We start from the raw sequence: 24,251 nt of genomic DNA, 5'->3' as shown, positions 1-24,251 counted from the left end.
AGTCAATGAATTAATAATGTCACCCCCCTGCAGTCATTGGAAGAAATCGACTTAACACGCAAGTTACGGTTCGTTGAATAAATCAGTGCATTAACACAAATTAGACCCACGGCTGACATGTTCTCAACAATAATGAGGCACTCTTCATTATTCTGTTATCGAGTAGACGCTTGATTTAATTAAGAATATTTTAATTAATTGGCTTCTTCCATCAAATCGCAGCAGTTGTACAATTTAAGACTTAATTGTAAACAATACTGAGACTAAATGTGACGACAGTATTTTGAGTGTTACATCACCGTGTGGATACATCGGATACATCATTCATTTTTGAGTTCATCTGTCCAGCATATCTCTGGAAAAACAGAGTAGCCTGCCGGAAAGGGAAACACTGGTACATTTCATTTACAGCCATATGGGAATTTAATCATCTATTTTAATCTCTGACTTTATCAGATGAGGCCGGTCGGCCGTCTTCGCAGTGTGGTTTAATTAAGCTGTTAGTCATCAATGGGACGGTCCTGTGCTGCGCTGCGTCAAACTCATCAGTGACAGCAATGGATGAAGCGGAAGTTAGATGGGGTTGTCTTCAAAGTAAAAGTGCAAAAATGACTGACATCAAAAATTAAAGTGCTGCATTTCTGAAATGATACGTATCACACACATTTTCCTTATTATTTCCCATTAAAATTCGGTGGGTTTTCCCTCTGTCATTTTAAAAAAGTAAACTCAAAACAAAAGTAAAAAGTAAAAGTAAACTTAAAAACAGAACAGATTTACATCACTTAAAACTCAGTGACCGACAAAATACATATATAAAGGAATACAGTATGGCGCCATGAATAATATATAATTTATTTTGCAATAATTTTGTAGATGGTATGATAATAGTACATATTAAATTTCCTTATTTAAGCCTTCTTCTGTAACTAAATAGTGTTCAGTTCAATTCAGCTTAATTCAAAGAACTTCATTTTTCCGTCAGGAACTTTGTCTGTGAAGCGCGACAGTGTATATTAGACAAAATAAATACAAATAGATAAATACAAATGTTAAAAAGTAGTAGTAGATATTTACTGTACCCTCCTGGACATGCATAACTTGACAGCAACTACTCAGCTTACATTTGTATGTGGGGCCCATGTGGGTAGTAAATGGGCTGAAAATTGGGCCCTGTCCATGTGTTCCATATTGGCCCCATGCCAATTGCCCACATGGGTGGGTTTACCCAAGTGGGCTACGGATAAGATGCCCATTTCAGACCCATACCCACTTTGTATCCAGGTAGCCTCATCAGATATCATGGCCCACTTGGGTAAACCGATGTTGATAAATGTCATGGGGCCAATATGGAACCAGTGGACAGTTCCATATAGGGCTCATTTTGCAGCCCATTTATTCCCCACATTGGCCCCACATACAAATGTTGGCTGCGTAATGGTTTGACGATATAGTTTTCAGTCTTTTCACTGAAATTAATTTGAATTATATTTCTCTAATTTCAGTTTCAATTTACTGTGTCGCTGCATGTTAAGACATTTGTGTTGCCAAAACATGTCAAATAAAAAAATGTGGATAATGAAAAGGAGCAATCATGGTGCTACAACTGGTTAAAAACAAATTGAGCTCAGATACATGCTTTTAATTGGCAAAGTGTGAGAGGAAATGGTGTATTACAGCGTCTGTCTTGACTCAGTGCTGCTGCTACAGTTGTGCACACAAGCAAAGGTGATGCCAACATCCGCTGAGACAGAGAGCAGTGCGGGACAATAGGAAGCTTCTAAAGGAAGGAACCACCTTTCTCACTTCCACATCTATTTCTTTTTCTATTTTAAAACAACAGCCTGTGTGATCCAACCAGTGCGCGCTGACTGTTATGTTCCAACAAGGCGGGGCTGACCCCTCCTGTCTCATTTGGACCGTCCACAAGTAGGATAGCCTGGACACTGAGGAGTGCTGCTGTTGCTGCTGTTGCTGTTGTTGTTTTATGACATTAGAGACTCAGGCATGAATTCGGCCGAACAGACTGTAACGTGGCTCATCACACTGGGGGTCCTGGAGTCTCCCAAGAAGAGCATCTCGGATCCAGAGGCTTTCCTCCAAACGTCTCTGCAGGATGGAGCGGTGTTGTGCAAGCTGCTGGAGCGACTTAAACCCGGGACGGTGGACAAAGTAAGTGAATGGAGGGGTAGAAGACTGAGGGAGAAGAAAATAACCCATACTGAACTAACTATTAGACATATGGGGTATTTAAAAACATGGGGAAATACGTAAAAGCAGAAACACTGAGAAATCCCCTTTATCTACATGATGATTCATTAATAGTTAACATTCTTAGGCATAAGGGCACCTGAAAAAAACAAAGTTTATCAGTAAAATATTTTAAGAATTTTAGAGTACCAGTGCCTTAAAAATAAGCAATAAAATATCCCAATTACAACACATTATTCATAAGAAAATATTCAGCGAGCTGAGGCTTTGAAGTGTTTTTTTCTGTTTAAAAAAATCTAAACTGAAAGGAAATGAACATTTTAGGCACTTGTAGATATTGAAATTGTTGTCGTATTACATATAAATCCACCATTTACTATATTACCTACCTGTTAACGCTACAAACTCAATAAACAGTCTATAGATAATCATAATATTGTTTATTTTTACTGTAGCCACATTGTTATGCTTACCTTTATGTGTTTTTCTTTTAATGTCATTTGGTTTAATTCTTATTTTTCACTACTATTCAGGTTATCTGACTTTTTACATATTTATAATTTTCTCTTATTTCTATTTATTTTAGGGGAAAATATAAAAAGGGACGCACATGCATGTTCCTGCAAAAATTAAGTTATGCAAATACATTTCTGTCGTATTTATAATAGGCTACCGATAGAAATACTGCAATACAACTTGCATTATTAAATGTATGGGCTAATTCTACCACTAATTCGGCCACTGGCTATCAGAGCTCATAGATCCACTGGTCATAACAAGCAGTGATATTGCTATAGCCTCCTACTTTACTGCATATGCTTCCTGTTGCTTGTTACTGCTGGGGCTGTAATAGGCTTTATCACATGCCAGTATTTTGAATCTCTCTCTCTCTCTCTCTCTCTCTCACACACACACACACACACACACACACACACACACACACACACACACACAATGGACCATGGACCTGTAACGTCATATCCTCCTGGCTTATCCAACTTCCCTGAGAGATTGTAGATCTCTATCAATGTCGCTTCAGTTAGCTGCAGAGTGAGGCAGTGCTTCTTTCAAAATAAAAGCATATCACGCTATAGGTATATAAAATATTAAAATGATACCTCAGAATTCACTGAAAATGACAGATATCCTTGACCACAATAAAAAAAAGTGTATAACTACTTACAATGGTAATGTATTTTTTTTCGTGAAAGTATAATTTTAAACACAAAATGTTTGAAACGTCTCTCAATTATTGCTTTACTTTGAAAGTTGTAACCGGAAGTTATCTTATTACGCTAGCTAGCTTGATACTGGTGAGCAGCAAGTGGCAAGTGCACTAGCAACGCCTGTAATAAGATTGTTTTCATGCGGAAAAATCCTAAACACTTTTTTAAGAGTTTATTAATATTTTATCTTAGTATTTAAAGCTAATTCAGGCACTTTTTGTGTGTAGTTTTTCCAGGAACCGAGGGGCGAAAGCGAGTGTCAGAGGAACATCACCGAGTTTATTAAAGGCTGCGGGGCTTTCGGTGTGGAGGTGAGTTAATATATCAATAATGCATTACTTACACAGCATGAAGCCTAGAAGACAGATAACCCCATACCAGCAACTTACAGACCTATTTATCCTGTAAACCACCTTGTAAAAAATATCTGTCGTTCTGTTTATGAGTGACGTCTTTATGTTTGGCCGTTACTCCTGTTAACGGCACGAGACAGCAACAGGTAGTACACTCACGAGCGACCTGTATGGAGGCAGTTACGAGTGAATATGGCTTTGTTGGGATTTTTCGTCACAATATTCGTTTAAAATGTGCAATTAAAATACAAAAATGTGTTTGTGTTAAACACTTTGTATTGTATTGTCTACGTGACGAACACAAAGGTGAGCTCCACTGAGTGATTCATAAGATAAACACAGACCATAATGTGTGTTACTCATATCCTCAGGAGCAAAGTGGGAGTGTTTTTAGTACTGCTTTCTGATATGTGTTTTAGTTCTTACAAATGTTTTGAATGCTCTTCTTCTCTGATAGGAAGCAATCAAAACAGGTAGTAGGGTGCGTGCATGTGTCTGAGTGCTTGCACAACAGTGGGATTAAGCCAGGCAATGCAGCCTACTATTTCAGGATGTGTTGTTGTTGTTGTTGATGTTGTTGTGTTTACAAAATTTATTTCACAATTAATCAGGGCCCGATATATTGGAAACGTTTCTTTGTTCGCATTCAGGTGTGACCACATGCCAGCCCTGTGTCAGGGGTGCAATGATATTGCTGAGACAGTTTGATAACCATCTCAGCAAATATCGCAGTTTCATAGTATCGTGGTATACAGAAATACAGAGTTATCATTATTAAATGAATGAAAACAGAAGGATTATAAATGTGTAAAAAAAATCTGACAGGCAGTTAAGGAGGAAAGGAGCTGTGCATGTGCAGGTGAGATTCTCTGTCACTGGTTGTATTTCTTAATATTGTAGATAAGAAAATGTACACAAGGTGATATTCATATATTTTTGACCACTGATGCAGACTAACTGGTTTGTTATGGTAATGTCACTGGCCAGTATGGGGGTTGAACCCATGACCCTGGTGTTATTAGCACCACGCTCTAACCATCTGAGCTAACCAGCCTTCTTTTTGTTATGTGCTTTACGAAATTAGTTTCATAAATTAATCAGTATGATAACACTGTCAGTAAATATCATGAATGTGTTCGGGGAGAGTGTTCCAGAGGGAGGGGGTGCTTATGGAGAGGGCTTTGTCACCCCAGGTCTGAGGCTTGGTCCTGAGTGGTGGAGTCAGGAGGTTGGCGTCGAAGGAGCAGAGACTATGGGAAGGAGTGTGGCAGTGGAGGAGGTTGGTAAGGGAGCTAGGAGGGGGCATGGTTATGGAGGACTTTATAAATAAAGAGAAGAACTTTGAATTGGATGCATTTTGGGACAGGGAGTCAGTGGCGGTTCGGGAGGATAGGGGTGATGTGATTGCAGAAGCGGGGATCGATGAGCAGACATGCAGTGGAGTTCTGGAGGTACTGGAGTTTATTTAGGACTTTGGATGATGTACTATAAAGAATGCTGTTACAGTGGTAGATCAGATGTCCACAGTATGACATTCTATTTTCTGCTGCAGATGCATAAAAATAAAATTTATTTTTGTTGGGCTGTTATCACTGGCCAGTATGGGGATTGAACCCATGACCTTGGCGTTATTAGCACCATGTTCTAACCATCTGAGCTAACTGGCCTTTTAATGGTTTGTGTTTTACGAAATTTGTTACGGAATTAGTCAGGGACAAAACAAAAAAACATTGCATTCATTTTGGATGTTTAGTCAAGTGTGATCACTATCCGGGTTAGCATGTGTGGAGGGTTTATATCGTAAACTGCTTGGCTCAAATGGGAGTTAGTTACCCACAGTGTGCATACTATTTGTTTCTGGAGAGCAAAATACTATGTATTATCTCAAAGCATTACAGACTTACCCCAATGTGTAATGTTTGCATTTTGCAAAACAAAGTGGCATTCACAGCACTATTCCAGCCACTCTCTTCACCATGGTACTAAGGAAACATGAACAAACATGAAATTTCAACCACGAAGGGACTCGAACCCTCAATCTTCTGATCCGAAGTCAGACGCCTTATCCATTAGGCCACGTGGTCATGTAAAAGCTATTGCTTTACAATTGAGCAATAGCATTTTTCCCCAAATATTACATAAAAATTGTGTTTAGTTGATTTATGTTACTAAATGTTTGTTTCTTAGCCATTCAGACATCTAAACTCTTTGATATAGTGTTAAATATAAAAGTGAAATGTGCTCAAGAGCAGCCTGGAAAGGTTTTTCTTATGAGTAAATATGGCTGTGGTGAAAATTTATTTTCCAGTCAGAAAGCTGTGTAGTTTTGCAGAATTGTTTGGCACAGAAACTCTCAGCTATAAAGTTGGAAACATTGAAATCGACACAGTATGTTTGGTATGTTTGTCAAAAAAAATGTCTGTATTGTTATCAGAGCTCAAAAACATAGGGTGTGTGCCTGTGTCTGTGTGTTTGCACAACAGTGGTCAAGCCAGGTTATGTCCTGCCCCGGAGTGGGTGTGTAGAGAGGGCTGGTGAGTAGTGTGGTACAAAATGACAGCACACACTCTCTCACTCACTCACACACTCAAACACTATTGATCTTAGTCATGGAAAAAGCCATGTAATAAATGGAAAAGAGCAGATTATGCAACACAGGAGTCCTGGGCTGTGGAACTGTAACAAGGTTTTGCTCCCAACTTGGAAAATGATTTTGGTGTCCCTGAAAGCCCAGTCAGTAAAAAAAAAAGCACTGGCTTTGAGCCAAATCTTGAATCTGTGGCAAAGGAGAAATGGAAAGAGTATGAAATGATGAAATAGAGGAGAGGAGAAAGGGTGGGCTGATGTAATGCGACACGCCAGGCAGTCAGTGGATTTTCCAATCAGGTTGATTAGAGGCATGTCAGCCATGTTGCTGGAAGCCAAGGCCTCCATTACCAGCAGCCTGACTGACATCAGCGTAGTAACTCTCCCAGACAGTCATCGGACAAGCAGAGGACGAGCCAGGCTGTCGGTCCAATAGCGCATGAGTACAGAGTGGGCTGCAAGTGGCAGTGTGAGTGTGGTTGAGTTCTGACTTCATGATAATCAGAGCAACACAATTAATTGGATCATAAATTTGGCTTCTGCTATTAATTAAACTTAATCGGGTGGGATATTGATTCTGTGCATTAAGAGTCTGCTGCAGTAAATCAAGCGCTCCCTTTTGTCAGGTAAGCCGCACAGGCATTTGTTTTAAGCATGCTGTGATTATATGCTCTCTGCTTCTCACAGCTGCACGTGCACAACCTGCAAGATGAAAATAGTTAATAATATCTTTTATTTGGTTGTTAACTGCAGTGCCATTATTTATACTACTTATATTTAACTTCATAAAGACATTAATTTCATGAAAACTATTCATTTTCATTCAAAAATGTACATAATTAAAGCAAGTTTTACTTTATTAAGTACGATGTGAAGATAAGGACAGTTCTCTCTCTCAGGTGCAGTAAATGTAATGTGTTCTAAAGATGAAAAAATAATTTAAATAATAAATAATCTTTTATTTAGAATTAGAGGAATGTAACTCATTGTAATACTTGACTCTGATCAGAAATCAGCAGCAGCTCACGTAATTGAAATTCACGTACAGGGTGAGATGTCCTCTGTGTTACTGAGCCTGTTGAGGTCATGTCTTACTTCGTGATAATGACCAATTGTATTGCATGAAATCTAAAATGAAACTAATTTTTGCGTGGATCAATAAAGTGTGATCTAATATTTCAATATCAAATGGACTTTTTCCTCCATTAGTGAGGTATAAGATCCTCTGCAAATGCCTTGCTGTGTCACCGACACTCTACATGTGGTTCTCAGATTTCAGTCATTTCCATTGATACATTATTGTACTTAAGGGAGCGGCAGCTAAATATCCAAAATGTGTGCAAACGTAACTCAAGCGCTGATACATTTCTACTGCGGCAGTGACTCAAAAGCCTCATGTTGTATCTCGGACCAGTGCCAGTGGGAAGGATGGAAGCGTGTATTAACTGTTGGGTCCATACTGCTCTGACTACTAATCAGCCTGTGAATATAAATCAGATGAAGTGGGTTCTTAAAAGCAGGACTACATTAAACACCGGTGTAGTTTTATTGGTATATTAAAGAGACACAATCTGAAAAGAAATTGGGATATAGGAAATCTTAATGTTCAGCTATTTCTGGCTGCTCTCAGCATGTAACCTTGGACATTTAAAGGAGCAGTGTGTAAGATGTAGGGAGATTTAGTGACATCTAGCAGCAAGGATTGCAGAGTGCAACCAGATGAAAGTTCTCCTGGTTAGAATTCCTTCTGTGTTGTTGAGGAAGTTTACACGGGAGCTGAATTATCCACAAAGGTCTCATACTTATATACCATTTCTGCCAATATATTCCCCTAAATCCTACACACTGGACCTTTAATTTGAAAAAGCTGTCAAATCAGGATGTTTCAGCTCTGACATTTACGCAACATGTTGCTCCACCTTCACACCTTGGGAATGTAGAAGGCAGTCAGTGTGTGGTATACACAAGATTAGGGGCTTCAGAGGTATTTTGATTATGGCTGTGTGTGTGTGTGTGTGTGTGTGTGTGTGTGATGGGGAGATTACAAGGGGAAGCTCAGACTTTTAGTAATCCTGCTCCAGACTGCAGTTGGAGCAGGGATGTAAACCCCCATGAAACTCAGTATTTCTTTATTTTTAGGTTCTTTGACTGTAAGTTGTCATGATGTAAATTTGTAATGAGAACTGATGCAAGCTAATTAAGGATAGGGTAAAGAAACAAAACCACGATTTTTAAACCATATTGACATGATGTGTTTTAGAAAATTGTTTTTATTGTAGTTATAATGATCATGACTTAAAGGTCTTTCTATTCCCACCACATCTCTGCGTGAGATACTTGCATGCAAATGTCAGGAAGGTTGCTTTGTGTCCTTGCTTCATGAATTTTATATGAATGTTTGTACACTACATGCTTTTCTTTTCTCTTCTTTCTCAAACTCCTCTTCGCTTTACTGCTGTTTTAAAATGTATATTATATTATTGATTTTGTTTTCTCCCCTTCAGCCTTTTGAGGTCAATGACCTCCTGCAGGGACTCAACTTCTCCAAGGTCCTAAACTCCTTGGTTGCCCTCAACAAAGCTACTGAAGGTAAGATGGTTGTTTTTATGTGTATTTTTTAAGGCACATTTTCACTGTTTTCAGTTTTCTTCTTTAGTTCTCCTTATTTTTTTAATTTCTTATTTATGATATTCTAATATATGCTCTGCTCTTTAGGTTTGTTGTTAGTGTTAGTATCTTTACCTTACCAGGGTCTATATTGAATTTTACATCTTTTGATTGTTTAACTCGACTGTTAACTGAAGCTCTGTGTGCAGATTTAGGAGTTTCTGAGGACAGTGTGTGTGTGCCGCACTCCTCCCACTTGAGGATCAAGTCATTTGACTCTCTGAACACTCAGAGTCGCTCCTCCAAAGTGCTGCAGCCTCAGTACCGCAGCCTGGTGAGTTACCATGACAACGACAGCAACACATCTCATGAGTATTTTGACAGTAGACAAACACTGAGTGGGGTCAGATGTACAAAACTGATACCAGTCTGTTATGAAAACACAGATCCACTGAATCCACAGATTCAGTCAGCTCGTTGTAATTCTCCTCTTCCTCAGGACATGTCGGAGGGCAGTGGGTGCGGCCACGTGCTGGTCAAGGCGCGCTTTGCTTTCCAGCAGACCAATGAGGACGAACTCTCCTTCTCCAAGGGCGACATCATCAGCGTGAGCCGACAGGAGGACGGGGGCTGGTGGGAAGGCTCGCTCAATGGCAACTCTGGATGGTTCCCCAGCAACTATGTACGGGAGCTGAAGGGAAGCGGTGGGTGCAGCTAAAATAAACATTTGAGTCACACACTACTGTATATCAAACATTATAGTACAGCCAATCCTTCCAGTATGAATTTGAAGTGTGTGAAATTGTCTCAAAGTGGTGACACACACATGTAAAGGACATATATTGGGCTAATTATCCTTGAAACGTACTGTAACTGAGAGCTAATTTGTATGTAGCTCGCATTTTGGATCATTAGATGAGACATTTTTCACTTTTGTAAATCTTGAGACACAAACATATCTGAAGCTTTCAACTTATTTTGATTTTTGCGTCAAACAATTTATTTACAAGTGTGATTTTTTTCCATCAGAAATGTGAGATAATTGCTGCACTTGCACACTTTGCATCTCTGACTTCAAATTGACCACAGTTGAGGCTGCTAACTGCTGCCTCCCGTGCTCATATCCTTGTGGTCTGATTGTGATGGTTGGTTGTGCTGCTTTCTGAGGAGGGAAGGCAGGAGCGAAGGAAGGAAGCTCCACAAGCACACAAAGACAGGAAGCGTCAGGCCTGCTGTATAGAAAGGCACTTCCTGACTTGAAGCTTACAGCTGAAAACAAGGACCATGATAACAGCGCTCTGAGGAATGGCAGTAAATTCATATGACCGGTGGGAGTTGTGTGATGTGAGAGATAGCAGACTAAAATGTATGATAGCTGTGGTTGTCTGTCAAGTAAACAGCGGTGAAATGGAGGCTGTGTGTTCCTGTTGTCTGGCACAAATTATTGTCACTGAGACTGACACATGAACAGAGATGCTATAGGTTATATAGCAGTCTTTGGACCTTCCTTTGTGTCTGCTCTAATACACAATCAAAAGAAGATCTAGGCAGAGGATATCTCTTTGTTTCTGTAACTGCACCCTAATTGTAGTTTACTTCCTCTCGTCAGTCAGATAAGTCTAAAAGTACATTAAACGGCTCATTATTTAGGAAACACTCGTCGGTCTTTCTGCTCTACATGGCAAAGTCTGCAAAGGACAATGAACTGAAGGATATGACAGCATGCTCTATTATTGGCCATACAATGTTAAAAAAACAAAACAAAAAAAAAACAGGACAGTGAAATGACATGTTGGAGTCAGTATGGTAAAGAGTTCAGTCATTGGTCATCCTACATTTTGTACATTAAAGGGACACGACATCATCCTGCAACCCAGTTCTTATATGTATTCCAAACCAAACATAAACATGTAATAACTGACATGTATAGAGACGAGCAGAACATGTGCTCATTTAAAATTTTTAGCACTTAAGGTGTAACTTGCTTACACCTTGTTCTTGTCTCCATTTGATATTTGAATTGTTTTCTCCTTCTGTCTCCTTTTAGACAAGACATTAGACAAGCCAAAGTCTGGGACACTGAAAAGCCCCCCCAAAGGTTTTGACACCACCATCATCAGTAAGACCTACTACAATGTGGTGAGCATCATACACTTATAAAAGTGTGTGTGTGTGTGTGTGTTTGTCTGCATGCATGCATGACCAAATTTTCTCACAGTCATAGAAAGAGGAAGAAAATCTACCGTTTCTCAGTTCTACCAGAATAGTTTCAGACTATAATTATCATGTTGAATTTGAATTAGGTCTGGTTTATTCATGATACATGTTAGACTTCTGGGGTAATTAATTCTGAAGATATCATTACCCAGAAATGTAATAAACATCTCCTTATTTATGGTTTCTATCTCTCATTAGAGTGATGGAGTGAACCAGATTAACAGATAGTTCTCACACGTGTGTCTGCTTCTGTGCAATCAATTATTTTTCATCTGCACATCCAGTAATGATTGTGTAGCTGCGTCTGTCTGTCCGTGTGTATAAGCATGTGATGGTGTGTTGAGTGTGCATGGCACCCCTGTGTGAGTTTGTGTGAGAGTGCAGCAGATGTAATGTAGGTTACTTCTTCCATCCCAGTGGTTTCTGGGGCAGCCTTGCCCCAGGGTTGGCTATGGCCTGTGTGTGTGTGTGTGTGTGTGTGTGTGTGTGTGTGTGTGTGTGTGTGTGTGTGTGTGTGTGTGTGTTTTAATAATGCAACAAGCTGCCACAGTCTCTCCAGGCAGTCCATTTTCATTTGGGGTACCTGAGTGTCTCTCACAGACCCTGCCTCAAGTCAAAGCTGTTCTCAGACTGAAACGCAAAACAAAAAATGATATGAATAAAAAAGTTTTTGTCTTTCTTCTAATGGACACAAGAGAAGCTTGTATAAGTCGAAGATGTAGCCTTTGGGCTTTTTTTTTTGTGTGTGTGTGTTTGTGCTGTTTTTTTAAGACCATGCTATGACCATTTCAAATTTGAAAACACCAGTGTTTTTTTAAACCAAAATTTTGTTCCCACTGCCTGCACTGAGCTCCTCTCTGTATCCTCTTACACATCAGTTGATAATTTGATTTAAAGATAAATAAAATCTGTATACCTTGATGATGCCATTCTTCTTGTAGCTTATACCTCTTATTATATTTCGGCAGAATGTCTGCCGTGTATCCATGCGTCCAGGATGTTGAAATCTTCCTGGACACGTGGACTTGCATCAATTTGTCCTAACAGAAACCCTGAGGGGAGACACAACACGTGTCTAGAACGCAACAATTTATTACCAGATCCCTCATTCCTGAGAGGCTGTGATGTTGTGGAGAGATTAGCCAATTAGCCTGTAGCATCAGACGCATGGAAAGCAACTCGAGCTGGTGTTACAGCTCCCATAGGGTCTGATATCGCTCTCCATTATGCATCTCCTGGTAATAATTGAATAGCTCCTAGAGTCATTTTGCCTTAGCAGGATGTTGTTGGCAGCAGGTCTTGTCTTACTTCTGGACGTGTATTCATATTGATGTCAACAGCATAATGAAAACAAATTGTTGGACTTACGACTCTAAAATATTAATATTTTCCTTTGTACTAATAATTAGAAAGGATGTTTGGAGTAATGTTACAGTGTATTTTCAGTGTAATATGTTAAGTTGCTTTAAACCGAGCATACCTGGTGCATAAAAGTTGTATTATCAACTGGGTATTGTTATAAGCAAGAGCATACACCACTGCCATTTATAACTGCACTCATATCCCTCTCCATTACTTATTCTGTATATCACTCACTCCATTTAATATTAAAGCCTCTGTGTGTATTTGTGGTCCGTGTCTCGGTCAGGTCCTGCAAAACATCCTGGAAGCAGAGAGTGAGTATTCGAGGGAGCTGCAGAGTCTCCTGGGCTCTTACCTGCGCTCACTTCACCCCACAGACAGGTGGAGTTATTTTTACACTTTTTACTGTTTTATTCAACACAGTCAGACTTTAGAGGCAGCGCTACGCACACTGGCATATCTGTTGCAACACCTATATTATCTGTCAAGTTCTAGAGAGTGTAAGAACTCATATATGCTGCATATTTAATGCACATTTTACAAAATGCACGAATTATTATCCTTATATATTGGTGCCCCTCTCCTCTTTTCTCCTCTCCTCCCCTCTCATCCGTTTTGCAGACTCAGCAGCATTGACATCGGTCACATTCAGGGAAATCTGGAGGAGATCTCGACCTTCCAGCAGATGTTGGTTCAGTCCTTGGAGGAGCATACAAAGTCAGTGCACTGATCTGTCTGCTACAGATGCCACTGAAACATGATAAACAATTTCTATGATACTATAATGGACATTTTTCTTTATTTTCTGCCAGGTTACAGACCAAATAGTTAATTTGTCATGAAAATGATTGGTTGATAGTTGATAGTATATATATCGTACTAGGTTCACTGAACACAGTTTGACAGGTGAGCATAAAAGCTCTCATAGAGTATCAGACTCTTCTCTCTGAAACCTGCACAAAACCCTGATAAACAGCTCAAGCTAACATCCTGTTTAACTTTCAAATACATCCTCTGGCTTCGCTTCAAAAAGGAGGGGGGCAGGCAAACTGTAGCTCAGACCTGATAGTGGCCTGAGTAGAGGCAGTTATTAAAGCTACAGAGACATCTAGTGGTAGACTCATGTAATAGTCTGTTTATCTGAGCCCTGTGTGATCGCAACGTACATAGAGAGACTTCTTTTTAAAGGAATGAAGAAAATTCAATTCATGTTTTACTAGATTTTTCCTCTGTATTACACATCCTGGGTTAAATCCCATAATTATCATCGTTTAAATCTTTACCTTAATGTGTGATTTATTGCTGACAGTGGCAGTCGTTATCTAATGGATGTCATTTGTGTGTGTAGGCTCCCAGAGAACCAGCAGAGGATCGGGGGGTTCTTCTTGAATCTGATGCCCCAGATGAAGATCCTCTATGTGGCCTACTGCTCCAACCACCCGTCTGCAGTCAACATACTCACACAACACAGGTACAGTCAGAGATGTGCTGTGTTTTGTGTTTGCAGGCCTGTATTTTTTCTTGTGAATATATATTGTATATTTGTATGTGTGTGTGCATCACAGTGAGGAGCTAGGGGAGTTCATGGAGTCAAAGGGGGCGTCCAGTCCTGGGATCCTCACTCTGACCACCAGTCTGAGTAAACCCTTCACCAGACTGGAGAGATACCCAACGCTGCTGAAAGAGCTGGACAGACACATGGAGGTTAGTTTAAACCTACCTGTCTGTGTTATTGTCCAAATAAACCAATACACTAAAAAAAATCCCATTGATGTGTTCCTATACTTTCTTTTTTCTTTGTCTCAGGACCAGCACCCTGACAGAGCTGATCTCATTGCTGCCATGATGGACTTTAAAACCCTTGCGGTAAGATACAAGCACACAGACACATAGATGGATCCTATGCGCACCAAACACCAGAAGACTTTGAAAAGGCTTTTAAAAGACTAAAGTTTGATATTGTCTCATATCTAAAGTCACACACTGTAAGATTTTGCAAAGACTGGGGATCTTGCAGGGTCATTATTTGCAAGACAACATTTATTAGACAACATTTGCATTTATTTGTCTTTGAATGCTTCTCTGTATGTGTGCTTAGGCTAAGTGCCAGGAGGTGAGGAAGAAGAAAGACCTGGAGTTGCAGATATTAACGGAGCCAATCAGAAACTGGGAGGGGGATGACATCAGAACCCTCGGCCCTGTTCTCCACATGTCCCAGGCCACGGTCCACACGCAGAACTGTCAGGTACTGATCACAGTTTCCAAACAGTTGACCCAAGGAGGCTTAAAAGAGAAGTCATGGCATCATATAGTGTGATATAACAACACATGCACAGTCACACCTGGTCTGCACATGTTGAGAGACTCACTAGCTACCGCACGATCATACAAGATGGGAATGATTGGATCATTTCACTGAGGGTCGGTCGGCCTTGGGTCACAAATTGCCTTGAGTTTTCCTGAACAGGTGTAATGTGAATGTACGTAAAAAAGTATGTTGTTTTTGATTTTCAGGAGTCAAACGAACGCTACCTCGTCCTCTTCCCTCACACTCTGCTCATGCTTTCTGCTAGCCTGAGAATGAGTGGATTCATCTATCAGGTAAGTTATACTTTCTCGGCAGCATACACATGTGGTTTGGTCCTTGGTCCACTAATTTATACACTGTGTGTTTGTGTGTGTCACCACAGGGACGGATGCCACTGACAGGGATGCTCATCTCCAGAATAGAAGACGGGGAAACCCTGAAGAATGCATTTGAAATATCCGGTCAGCCCTTTCTCTTTAGCTGGTTCTAATTGTTTAAGACAAGATCACTTCATCCTGATTTTAGCATGGCATCACAGGCAGGTTCCTGTTGACTGTGCTTCCTTTATACTGGAATCTGTGACATCTTTAAAAGCAGCACCATCACTCAAGTAAGAAAACAACTGTGTGTTTGTCTGTGTAACCTCTGCCTGTTTGTTGCTCAGGTGGCCAGTGTGAGCGCATGCAGGTGGCATGTAACAGTCAGCAAGAACTACAGGACTGGCTCGACCTCCTCACCAAACACACACACACTCCAGCCTCGCACACACACTCGCACAAGCCCCAGTCCGTCTGTCACACAGTAAGTCTCAACGAACCAGTCGATCAGTTGAACCTCATGCAGTATCTGTCTCTCTTTCCTGTTTTCTACAACCTCTCCTCTGCTTCTCCCAGCTGCCCTCTCACCCAGCCACTCCATCCAGACACTCGGAGTCTCGTGGAGCGAGTACAGGAAACACCTACCACACTCTTCCCCATCCTTCTTCATTTGGGTCCACCCTCAGCAGCAGCAGTCCCATGTGGGGGCCCCTGGAGCAACCGAGCACCCCTAAACCCTGGAGCCTGAGCTGCCTTCGCCCTGCGCCTCCACTCCGGCCCTCAGCTGCTCTCTGCTTCAAGGAGGTGCTCAGCACTGGCATATCAAAATGTGTCCTAAGTGTTTTTGAGGATGTTTTTGAGACGATAGGGAACAGTTTGATTGATTCCTCCTGTACATATTTCTGTATCTTTGTTTGTAGGATATGAGTAAGAGTCCAAAGAACATGAAAAAGCTGCTACCTAAGAGAAAGCCAGAGAGGAAACCTTCAGAGGAGGACTTCACTGTCAGAAAAAGTAAGTATGCAACTCAGCAAATACACCACCCCAATGGCAAGGGGAACAATTTGTCCTCTAACTGTTAAGAAAGCTGTGGGAGATGTTCTTTGAAATTCACTGGTACAACAAATACGCTGTCTTTCCTCCCCCTTCCTCCACCATCTCACCTCTCTGTCTGCCCTGTCCTTGTGTCTCAGGTACAGCGGCTCTAGAGGAGGACGCTCAGATACTGAAAGTGATCGAGGCCTATTGTACCAGCGCCAAGACACGACAGACTCTCAACTCCAGTGAGTGCACACACACATCCTCGTACTCATATACATGCTCACGCACTGTCTCATTGCTAACCACTGTTTGTTCTCTGCTGTCAGCTCTAACAATGTTTTCTCTTCTCTCTCTTTTTATGTCTTTCCTGCTACCCTCCAAATATTTCTTTCATTAACTCCTTCATCCATATGTTTGGTTTCATTGTCCTTCGTTTATTCTGATTGATGTCTTACCCTTGCTTTCTTGAATTTGACATGATTTTTCCCACACAAATTGTTTTCATTTTATTTCAAATGTCCCGTCATCCTTTATCCGATAATCCTCCATTCATTCCCCCCACATTTAATTTGGTTTGTTCCAACCCCGTCTATTACTGGTTACGTTATGGTACAGCCTGGCAAGGGACCGACCTCATGCACAACCATGTGCTCGCTGACACCAGCCTCACCATCGCTGGTTTCCCCGGCAACCTGCCGTGTTCAGACCAGTCAGAGGACTCGGATTATGACAGTCTCTGGACCGCACATAGTTACAGGACTGCCTCATTTTCTCGTAAGATATCGGTGTCCAAACAATAGACATGCTAGTGAGCCGGCTAGATACAACTTAGGATAGACGTATATAACTGTGTATCTTCCCAGCCTTTGACCTGCTGTGTGTCAAGTATTTGTCTTAGTGTTTGAGCCTGTATGAGCCCTATAGTACAGTCTATTTAATGGCTGGATGTGTTGTAACTGCAACCTGGAACCCCATCAGTGTCCAAGCCTATCTATGATGTCATCCCCTTTGAAGTTAAAATGTATGTGTGTGTGCACATGCATGCGCAAGGTTTAAAACTTACACTGTTTTCACTGTTCAATCAGGGTCCAGCAGGAAGGATGTACACATGTTGTTCCCGGACGAGGAGAAGATCATAGTGGAGGAGACCAGGAGCAACGGACAAACTGTGGTGGAGGAGAGGTGAGAGACGACAGGGGAAAGGTGTGCTTATTGTGTGTTAATGCAGGTAAGTGAGGCTGTGACAGTGGTCCCTGTGGAGAAGAAGAGTTGCTGCAGCAGCTCTAGTACAAATATAGAAAGGGTTGCCAACTGTCAAAGTGCAACGTAGAACATAGCAAAAATACAAAACATGCAATATATGAAATGAGACATTGTGTGAATGAAACTGCAGTCAGGGTGTGATACAGTAAAGCTGATGTGTTCCTGCAGGAGTCTGGTGGACACTGTGTACAGCCTGAAAGATGAGGTCCAGGAACTCAAACAGGTGAGTCTGTAGTTTATAAAAGGTGTCACTAACTGGGACTTCTCCTTATCAATTTTCATATTTGCTTTTTTCATACTGGTGCTCTTTATCCTTTCATCCTCCTGTCCTCTGTCTTCTGTCTTTGTCTCACGTCTCCAGGACAACAAGAGGATGAAGAGGACACTGGAGGAGGAGCAGCGAGCGAGGAAAGAGCTGGAGAGGATTGTCAGGAGAGTCCTAAAGAGCATGAACGACCCAACCTGGGACGAGACTAACCTCTGAGATCAACATGTGTCTGATCATAACGGACGAGACCCACGTCTGACTTTGAAATGACCAAATGAGCTGTTGTTCATCTGGCTTGGACACAAGCTGCCAATACTTCATTCAACATGTCCTCACTTGCTTTGACCTTCACAGTGACCTGTCTGTACCAAACTGTGGACCAAGAGGAAACACCTGCCAGCCATTAGCAAAGCCATCCCAACTGACCGTAAAGCTGTGATGCCAAATTAGCTGGTAGGCATGATGACATCACTTCCTGTCACACTCCTTTACTTCTTTCAACAGCCTTCTGTGGAGCACTAACAAACCAATAACTTTCCCTCATCCACGCGTGTTTGTGGTAATCCCTCCTTGTGCTTATTTGCATTAAGTATGAGATTTAACCAGTATTTTATTGACTGAACAGAAGACCTCTATTTCTATTTTATGATATAAGTTACTGAGTCGAACAAACTATGAAGTTAGTTTATTTGTTATATCAAACACAAATTGTTGTAGGAACCAAATTTTAAAGTCAACCTAAATTTACCAGCACTCTTCAGTGACAGGATGAGATTAAAGTTCTCTGTGCGATGTAAAGATCAGCGCAACTGTGATGAAGAACCCCAAGCTTTACATTTTGGAACAGACTACCAAATTACTTTGTGGATCCACTGCATTGCTTCATGGGATACGAAGCAGATACCACGTCTCAAAAATGTGACGTACCGTAAAATCATCTTGTTATTGTCAAAGGGAAGCAGGAGGGAGATCTTCTCAGGAATTTACTCGTCCATCAGGGAGTTTCAGCTTTCTGCTCCAGATTAACTTCTATTTCAAATTTCATATTTTTGCAGATAGACACTCCAAACAATATTTAAAGGTTCAGGATGATTTTGAATCGTGTTATTTTCAAATAGGGACACAGTAAGAAACTGCGCTGAACTCATACAGAGCACCAAGTCACACAGATACCATCACAGCTCATTTTCAGTTTGTCTTAACCTACAGTGACTCAGCTCGCTGCTCTTTCTGGTCCTAAACCAAAGCAATACAACACTGGAAACTGTTTTTTTAATGATGTTTATGATGTCAATATGCAACTTACTGTAGAATGTTTTCTTATTTTTATATTTGTGATTGTGTTTTTACTCTTATCAGCTGCTTTTGATTTGTAACACCACTTATTTTCTACTTGACCTGGGTGATCACACTAAAGATGATTTGTACAGAGAAGCAGCCTATTTCTCATCAACGTCAGGAGATGTGCCTTTGGGAGAAGAACATTTCCTTTGCTAAAGTTATGAAGCATCAAAACTTCACCAACTGAAATAGGCCTATAACTGAAATTAGAAACCACGCTAATGCAAGCTATGTAATACAGTATGTCAATTATTGATTCTAACTTATGTATTTAACTGAGAGTGACTGATGTAAATGTATTGTGTGTTCAGTTGTTACAATAATGAAGGTGATTACAGTAGTTACTATGACAAGAATCATCCCCCCTCTCTTTATTTATTTCACCCATTTGTCTGTGAATAAAATGTTGACTCAAACAGTTGAATCTTCTGTCTCTAGTAGATCTTTATCTCTGTTTTGTTGTTCAAATATTTTTACTGAGGTAATATTTCAAATGCAGGACGTCGACTTGTAACAGAGTATTTTCACAGAGTGGTATTAGTTACTTTTACTAGAGTAACGGATTTAAATACTGAAAGACTCCACTCACATAACATACCTGCTGCTGTCAGAGAGCAGGTGAGATAATAACACACTGTTAAAATCCCCAAACGTGAGCCCAGCAGGAACAGGAGGCCAAAAGAAAGGCACTGAGGAAACGGTCTCATGGCGCACGGCGGGCGCACATCCACACATTCTCAGATAGTGAAATTATGTGGGGACAGCAGGCAGAACAGTCGTTACACACTGTGGCAGGATCAGAACCTCGTACAAATACGAGCAGAGTCTGAGAAAGCTGCAGCGCATGTATCGGCTCACTTCGGTGCGCTCCCGCTTACAGTTATTAATGCAGTCAGTTTCCTCTGCTGAGCCAAGTTTATCCAAAGCTGCGTTCAACCATGGGACAGCAACGTATAGGTGGTCTTGCTGTCATCAGCATCGATGCAGAATTCGCTCAGACACACACACAGGTGACATGTGACTGTGAGATCAAACGTGCACAAAATGGAGGAGAAGGATTCCATGGTTGCTATGGTTTGTCTCCAGGTGCATCATTTATACAAGATCATCATTATAACACAAACAAAACCGAGGACGGTCCACAAAAGTTTTTCACGGGCTTCAGTCGACGATTTCTTCAAAATTTCATTTTAACAGTGACTCACTGAAAGACACTCAACTCACTTCCATCATGCAAACTGTAAGATTTATACTCTTTGACTGCTTTTGTGTTTGTGTGTGTGTTTCAACAACGAGACTGTAAGTTAACTAACACATTATCAACAGGCTCTGATCTCCATATAGATCTGAATGTGTGAACACTGGAAAGAAAAATCACATTCAGCTTTTAAAATGCAAATAAACACATTTAATATTTAATATTTGATATTTAAATAAATTCAGATACATGGTTTTCACAGTAAAATATTTCAATGCTATGAATTCAGAAGTGTTTACATTTTAAAATGAAGTATTCAGTGGCTGTAAAATTAAAACAGCCTACACTTTTTTTCTCTTACTTGCTTTCACACACTCCCCCCATTCCATGTGTCACATGGTACACAAAATATATTGAAGAGGAAATCAATATAGCCTATATATTATATTGATATTTATTCGTTGCAGGGAAAACTGTACTGATCAATTCATCTGCTTAATTAAAAATAACAAAAATCAAAATGCCCGCCTCACTGATGAAAATCATTTAACTGTTGATGTTTCTCATGAAAATCATGAAATAATTAAATCATTTAAGTGCAGTAAAGGACTAACAGGCGAACAAGCCTCAGTCTAACATGAGTGTGTCTTGTAGCCGTGTGTTGTGCAGAGACTGAGGAGGTGGCGTGTAGCCTGCAGGAAGAGTTCATGCTGCAGCCATGACCAGGTCAGACATTTGATGTCCCACATTGTTGTGAATGTAACACTTAATAACTAGAATCAGACAGCTTTACAAATGTTTCATTTGACAAGGTGGTCCTCTACAGAGCGTCTGATGTCTTTGTCTCCTGTCAGATTATAAAAGTATGTTGTTAAATAACAAGTTTACTGGAGCCTGACATCCTCCTGTGTGTTGCTGACCTTCCCCAGGTGCACCAACCCTTGGCTTCTGCTGCTGCTTCTCCCCAGAAGAGGAAGAGGAAGAGGACCTCCGTGGCTCGTCCTTCCGAACCTTCGGAAGCTGACTGTTTCCACGCCTCAGCCCTCCACATTGGACACTGACATGCTGTCTTTTTTTAAATCTGGTCCCCAGGCCTTCAGCCACCATCTCACCTGACGAGCTGCCAGTGTGCTCCGGTGTGGCCCCCGGCCCCCAGCCCTCCACTGCTCCGCTGCCTGATGACGGCCCTCTGATGATCCACAACCGCTCCGTGGAAGAGTACCAGCGGCTCTACCACGAAGTTGTGGACCCCATGCTGAGGTGTGTTTGAGTCAGAATCATCTTTCAGTCAGATCATCATCACCTTCTTCAATAATTATTACTTCAGAATCATATTGAAGCTTTTTAATCACATGTATCGTTATGATTTAATTTCTGTTTCTTCTGCTCCTCACAGGTACAAGGATGGCCGGCTGCGTCCTTACAGTCTGACGTTGGGGAGGTGCATCAAGCAGAGGCTGTGGGAGCGACTGGAGCATCCAACGTTCACAGAATCAGTCACTGTGGACGTGTCATACGGGGTTGAACACCATCCTCCCCTGTATGACGTGGACACTTCAGGAGAGCCCGAGCCCTGGACACCGCCACACGCCAAACGAGCTAAGCACTAAATATTAGTCCTATTAGCTCAGATATGTAAATAGTTCTGTAGTTTAAGTTAAGTGTTATAGTTTAAGTTAAGTGTTGTGCTTTAAGTTAAGTGTTGTGCTGCAACAGAGCAAATCTCTCTCCACCTCTGTCACTCTGCTGCACATCCAACCTCTGCCTCCACCCTCTGACAGCAGCTTTTACCACCCAACTGCTGCCCCATGCTCCACCTGCTAATTCTCACACACAGTTAAAGACACACCTCCACCTCCAGCCTCTCACTGCTACCTTCAGGTTTAAACTCTGCCACCTAGGCTATACTGTACAGCCTCTGCCAGCAACCTGCAGCTGCCGCCTCCACCTGCAGATTCTGGCAGACAGCTGCAGCCAAACCATCTATCGACTCCTTAGTGTCCAGCTCCATCCTACACCGAAAAAGCTATGGCCAAACCTCCACCTCCAGCCTCTGCCAGCAACCTGCACCACTACCTCCACCTGCCAGTTCTAGCAGACAGCTGCGGCCAGACCTCCACCTCCAGCCTCTGCCAGCAACCTGCAGCCGCTGCCTCCACCTGCCAGTTCTAGCAGACAGCTGCAGCCAAACCATCTATCGCTTCCCAAGTGTCCAGCTCCATCCTACACCGAAACAGCTACGGCCAAACCTCCACCTTCAGCCTCTTCCAGCATCCTGCACCTCTGACTCCTGCCCTGTCCCCATGCGAAGACCTCAGTGGAACAGCAGGGACCAGAGATACACACGTAAATATAACCTTTCAGATAAAATGATAAAACAAAGCTTTGTAATAACAGCATGCCTGGCCTGATAAATTAAACCCACCTTTCTGTTAACTATCTGCTGACATCATCTTCTTCACCTCACAGGTATTTCAGACGGTGTGTGAAAGAAGAGCACACACCTGTCAGCATGAACCTGGCTGAACTTCATCTACCAGAGACAGCTCCTCTTCCTCCACTCGTCTGAACTCAAGGTAGTGTGGAGCAGCCTGGTGTATAGCACTATGACATATTTTGTAGTTTCTCAGTGTGTGGTCATGAATGTTCAGTTAATCTGATCTTTGAATGCATGTTAGAAATGATCAAGTCTGTAGAAGTCACTGAGTGAAATCAGGGATGTTATATATCTGTGTAGTAGAAGGTGTTAGAATAATATCTGAGGTGGGAACTCTATGTGGTTTTCTTCAGGCCCTGATGGACTTCAACATCCACCAGGAGCTGATCAACGGCGAAGAAGACTGGAGATGATTATGCCTCCTCCCTGTGCAGAGATGCTCCCATTCTCCCTCCCTTCCACTCTCCCTCAGTCTAACTCCCACACTCAGTGCCCCCTTCTCTCCCTCCATCCATCCACCCCTCTCTCCTCTGTCACGCTCCTCCAACCCAACCGGTCGAGGCAGCCAACCATAGCGCCTGGTTCTGCCTGAGGTTTCTGCCTGTTAAAAGGCAGTTTTTCCTCGCCGCCGTTGCCACAGTGCTTGCTCATGGTGGGAATTTGTTGGGTCTCTGTTAACTAAAGAGTATGGTCTACACCTGCTCTATATGAAATATAAATAAATTTGACTTGATTTGGCTTTAAAATGTTTGTGTGTCTTTCACTTAAGTCATCATGTCCACAGTTAGAAATGTCAATATGCCATAAATAGAAAGTCGTTAGTTTTTCAGTTTCTGATGAGCCATCAGCAGAAGCTAACAGCATGTATAAAATAATGTTATAAACCAGTAATAAAAGATTCCTACAGTAATCCATTAATCTTGGAGTTGTAAATGTTCATCATTTGTTTGTAAATTGATTTTCTTCTTGACGCTCTGCAGCCCTTTTCCACGAGTTAAGTGGTCAAACATTTAACTTGTGTGATGACTACAAATGTTTAATAAACTCAAAAAGAAAAGAAAAATAATAGTCTAAATACAAACAGTTGCAATGAAGCAACACATAACGCTCAGTGATGGTAAAACGTACAGAGTCTACCTGATCATATGAATTTTGATGGATATTTTAAAATGTATTTAAACTCAATATACATGTTACATTTATACATAGTTACATATGGACTTGATCTCAGGTGCTTTGCAGGCTGATTGGATCAAACTATAGATGAGGGGAAAATCACCACAGTGACAAACTTGCACAACTCAGCTACGGTGCTTAAACAGTTATGAATTCTTAAGGATTTAAGACGATACTTTAAGTCTAATTTAATTCAACTATAGTGTCACTCAATATGCAAAAAAAAACCCCTTTGACTGAATACTGAATACTGAATACCAAGTCAAACAGCGCCCCTATGTGTCAGTGGTCAAAGTGTGGTATTACACCCTAACAGAAATCAACGGCAGGTGAAAGTTGC

General features: G+C 41.4%; 1 protein-coding gene and 3 non-coding genes across 6 annotated transcripts; 1 reads left to right on the top strand and 3 right to left on the bottom strand.

Annotated features, from left to right (window-relative positions):
• Positions 1-1,739: 1,739 nt before the first annotated feature.
• Positions 1,740-19,510, top strand: LOC125885042 (rho guanine nucleotide exchange factor 7-like). Of its 3 annotated transcripts, XM_049570410.1 has the most exons (22): positions 1,740-2,172; positions 3,665-3,748; positions 8,881-8,965; positions 9,193-9,317; positions 9,483-9,687; positions 11,031-11,122; positions 12,849-12,943; positions 13,184-13,279; positions 13,911-14,033; positions 14,128-14,266; positions 14,369-14,428; positions 14,661-14,807; positions 15,077-15,163; positions 15,253-15,331; positions 15,535-15,671; positions 15,764-15,991; positions 16,108-16,201; positions 16,381-16,470; positions 16,844-17,015; positions 17,324-17,410; positions 17,660-17,714; positions 17,853-19,510. In XM_049570410.1, the coding sequence occupies exons 1-22, from the start codon at positions 2,008-2,010 to the stop codon at positions 17,973-17,975; spliced, it is 2,568 nt and encodes an 855-aa protein (XP_049426367.1). In that variant the 5' UTR covers positions 1,740-2,007; the 3' UTR covers positions 17,976-19,510. The 3 variants fall into 3 exon arrangements, with proteins under 3 accessions (XP_049426367.1, XP_049426365.1, XP_049426366.1); XM_049570408.1 differs by lacking the exon at positions 16,844-17,015 and having other exon boundaries at positions 15,056-15,163; positions 17,314-17,410; XM_049570409.1 differs by lacking the exon at positions 16,844-17,015 and having other exon boundaries at positions 1,741-2,172; positions 17,314-17,410.
• On the bottom strand, positions 4,771-4,844 carry trnai-aau (transfer RNA isoleucine (anticodon AAU)). Its single transcript has one exon. It is a non-coding gene; the product is annotated as a tRNA-Ile (tRNA).
• Positions 5,384-5,457, bottom strand: trnai-aau (transfer RNA isoleucine (anticodon AAU)). Its single transcript has one exon. It is a non-coding gene; the product is annotated as a tRNA-Ile (tRNA).
• Positions 5,802-5,874, bottom strand: trnar-ucg (transfer RNA arginine (anticodon UCG)). The gene has a single exon. It is a non-coding gene; the product is annotated as a tRNA-Arg (tRNA).
• Positions 19,511-24,251: the final 4,741 nt, after the last annotated feature.

Source organism: Epinephelus fuscoguttatus, linkage group LG24, assembly GCF_011397635.1.
Source record: "Epinephelus fuscoguttatus linkage group LG24, E.fuscoguttatus.final_Chr_v1".
Lineage (NCBI taxonomy): Eukaryota > Metazoa > Chordata > Actinopteri > Perciformes > Serranidae > Epinephelus > Epinephelus fuscoguttatus.
The sequence above is the reverse complement of the archived record's forward strand: the minus strand, read 5'-3'. Positions and strand labels throughout refer to the sequence as shown.

What these genes read in the sequence shown, in the direction of transcription:
- LOC125885042 (XM_049570410.1), top strand. Translation starts at nt 2,008, where the DNA reads ATGAATTCGGCCGAACAGACTGTAACGTGGCTCATCACACTGGGGGTC. An exon ending in AGCTGGACAGACACATGGAG is followed by an intron (nt 14,267 to 14,368) that starts GTTAGTTTAAAC and finishes TCTTTGTCTCAG; the next exon opens with GACCAGCACCCTGACAGAGC. An exon ending in GGACTTCACTGTCAGAAAAA is followed by an intron (nt 16,202 to 16,380) that starts GTAAGTATGCAA and finishes CTTGTGTCTCAG; the next exon opens with GTACAGCGGCTCTAGAGGAG.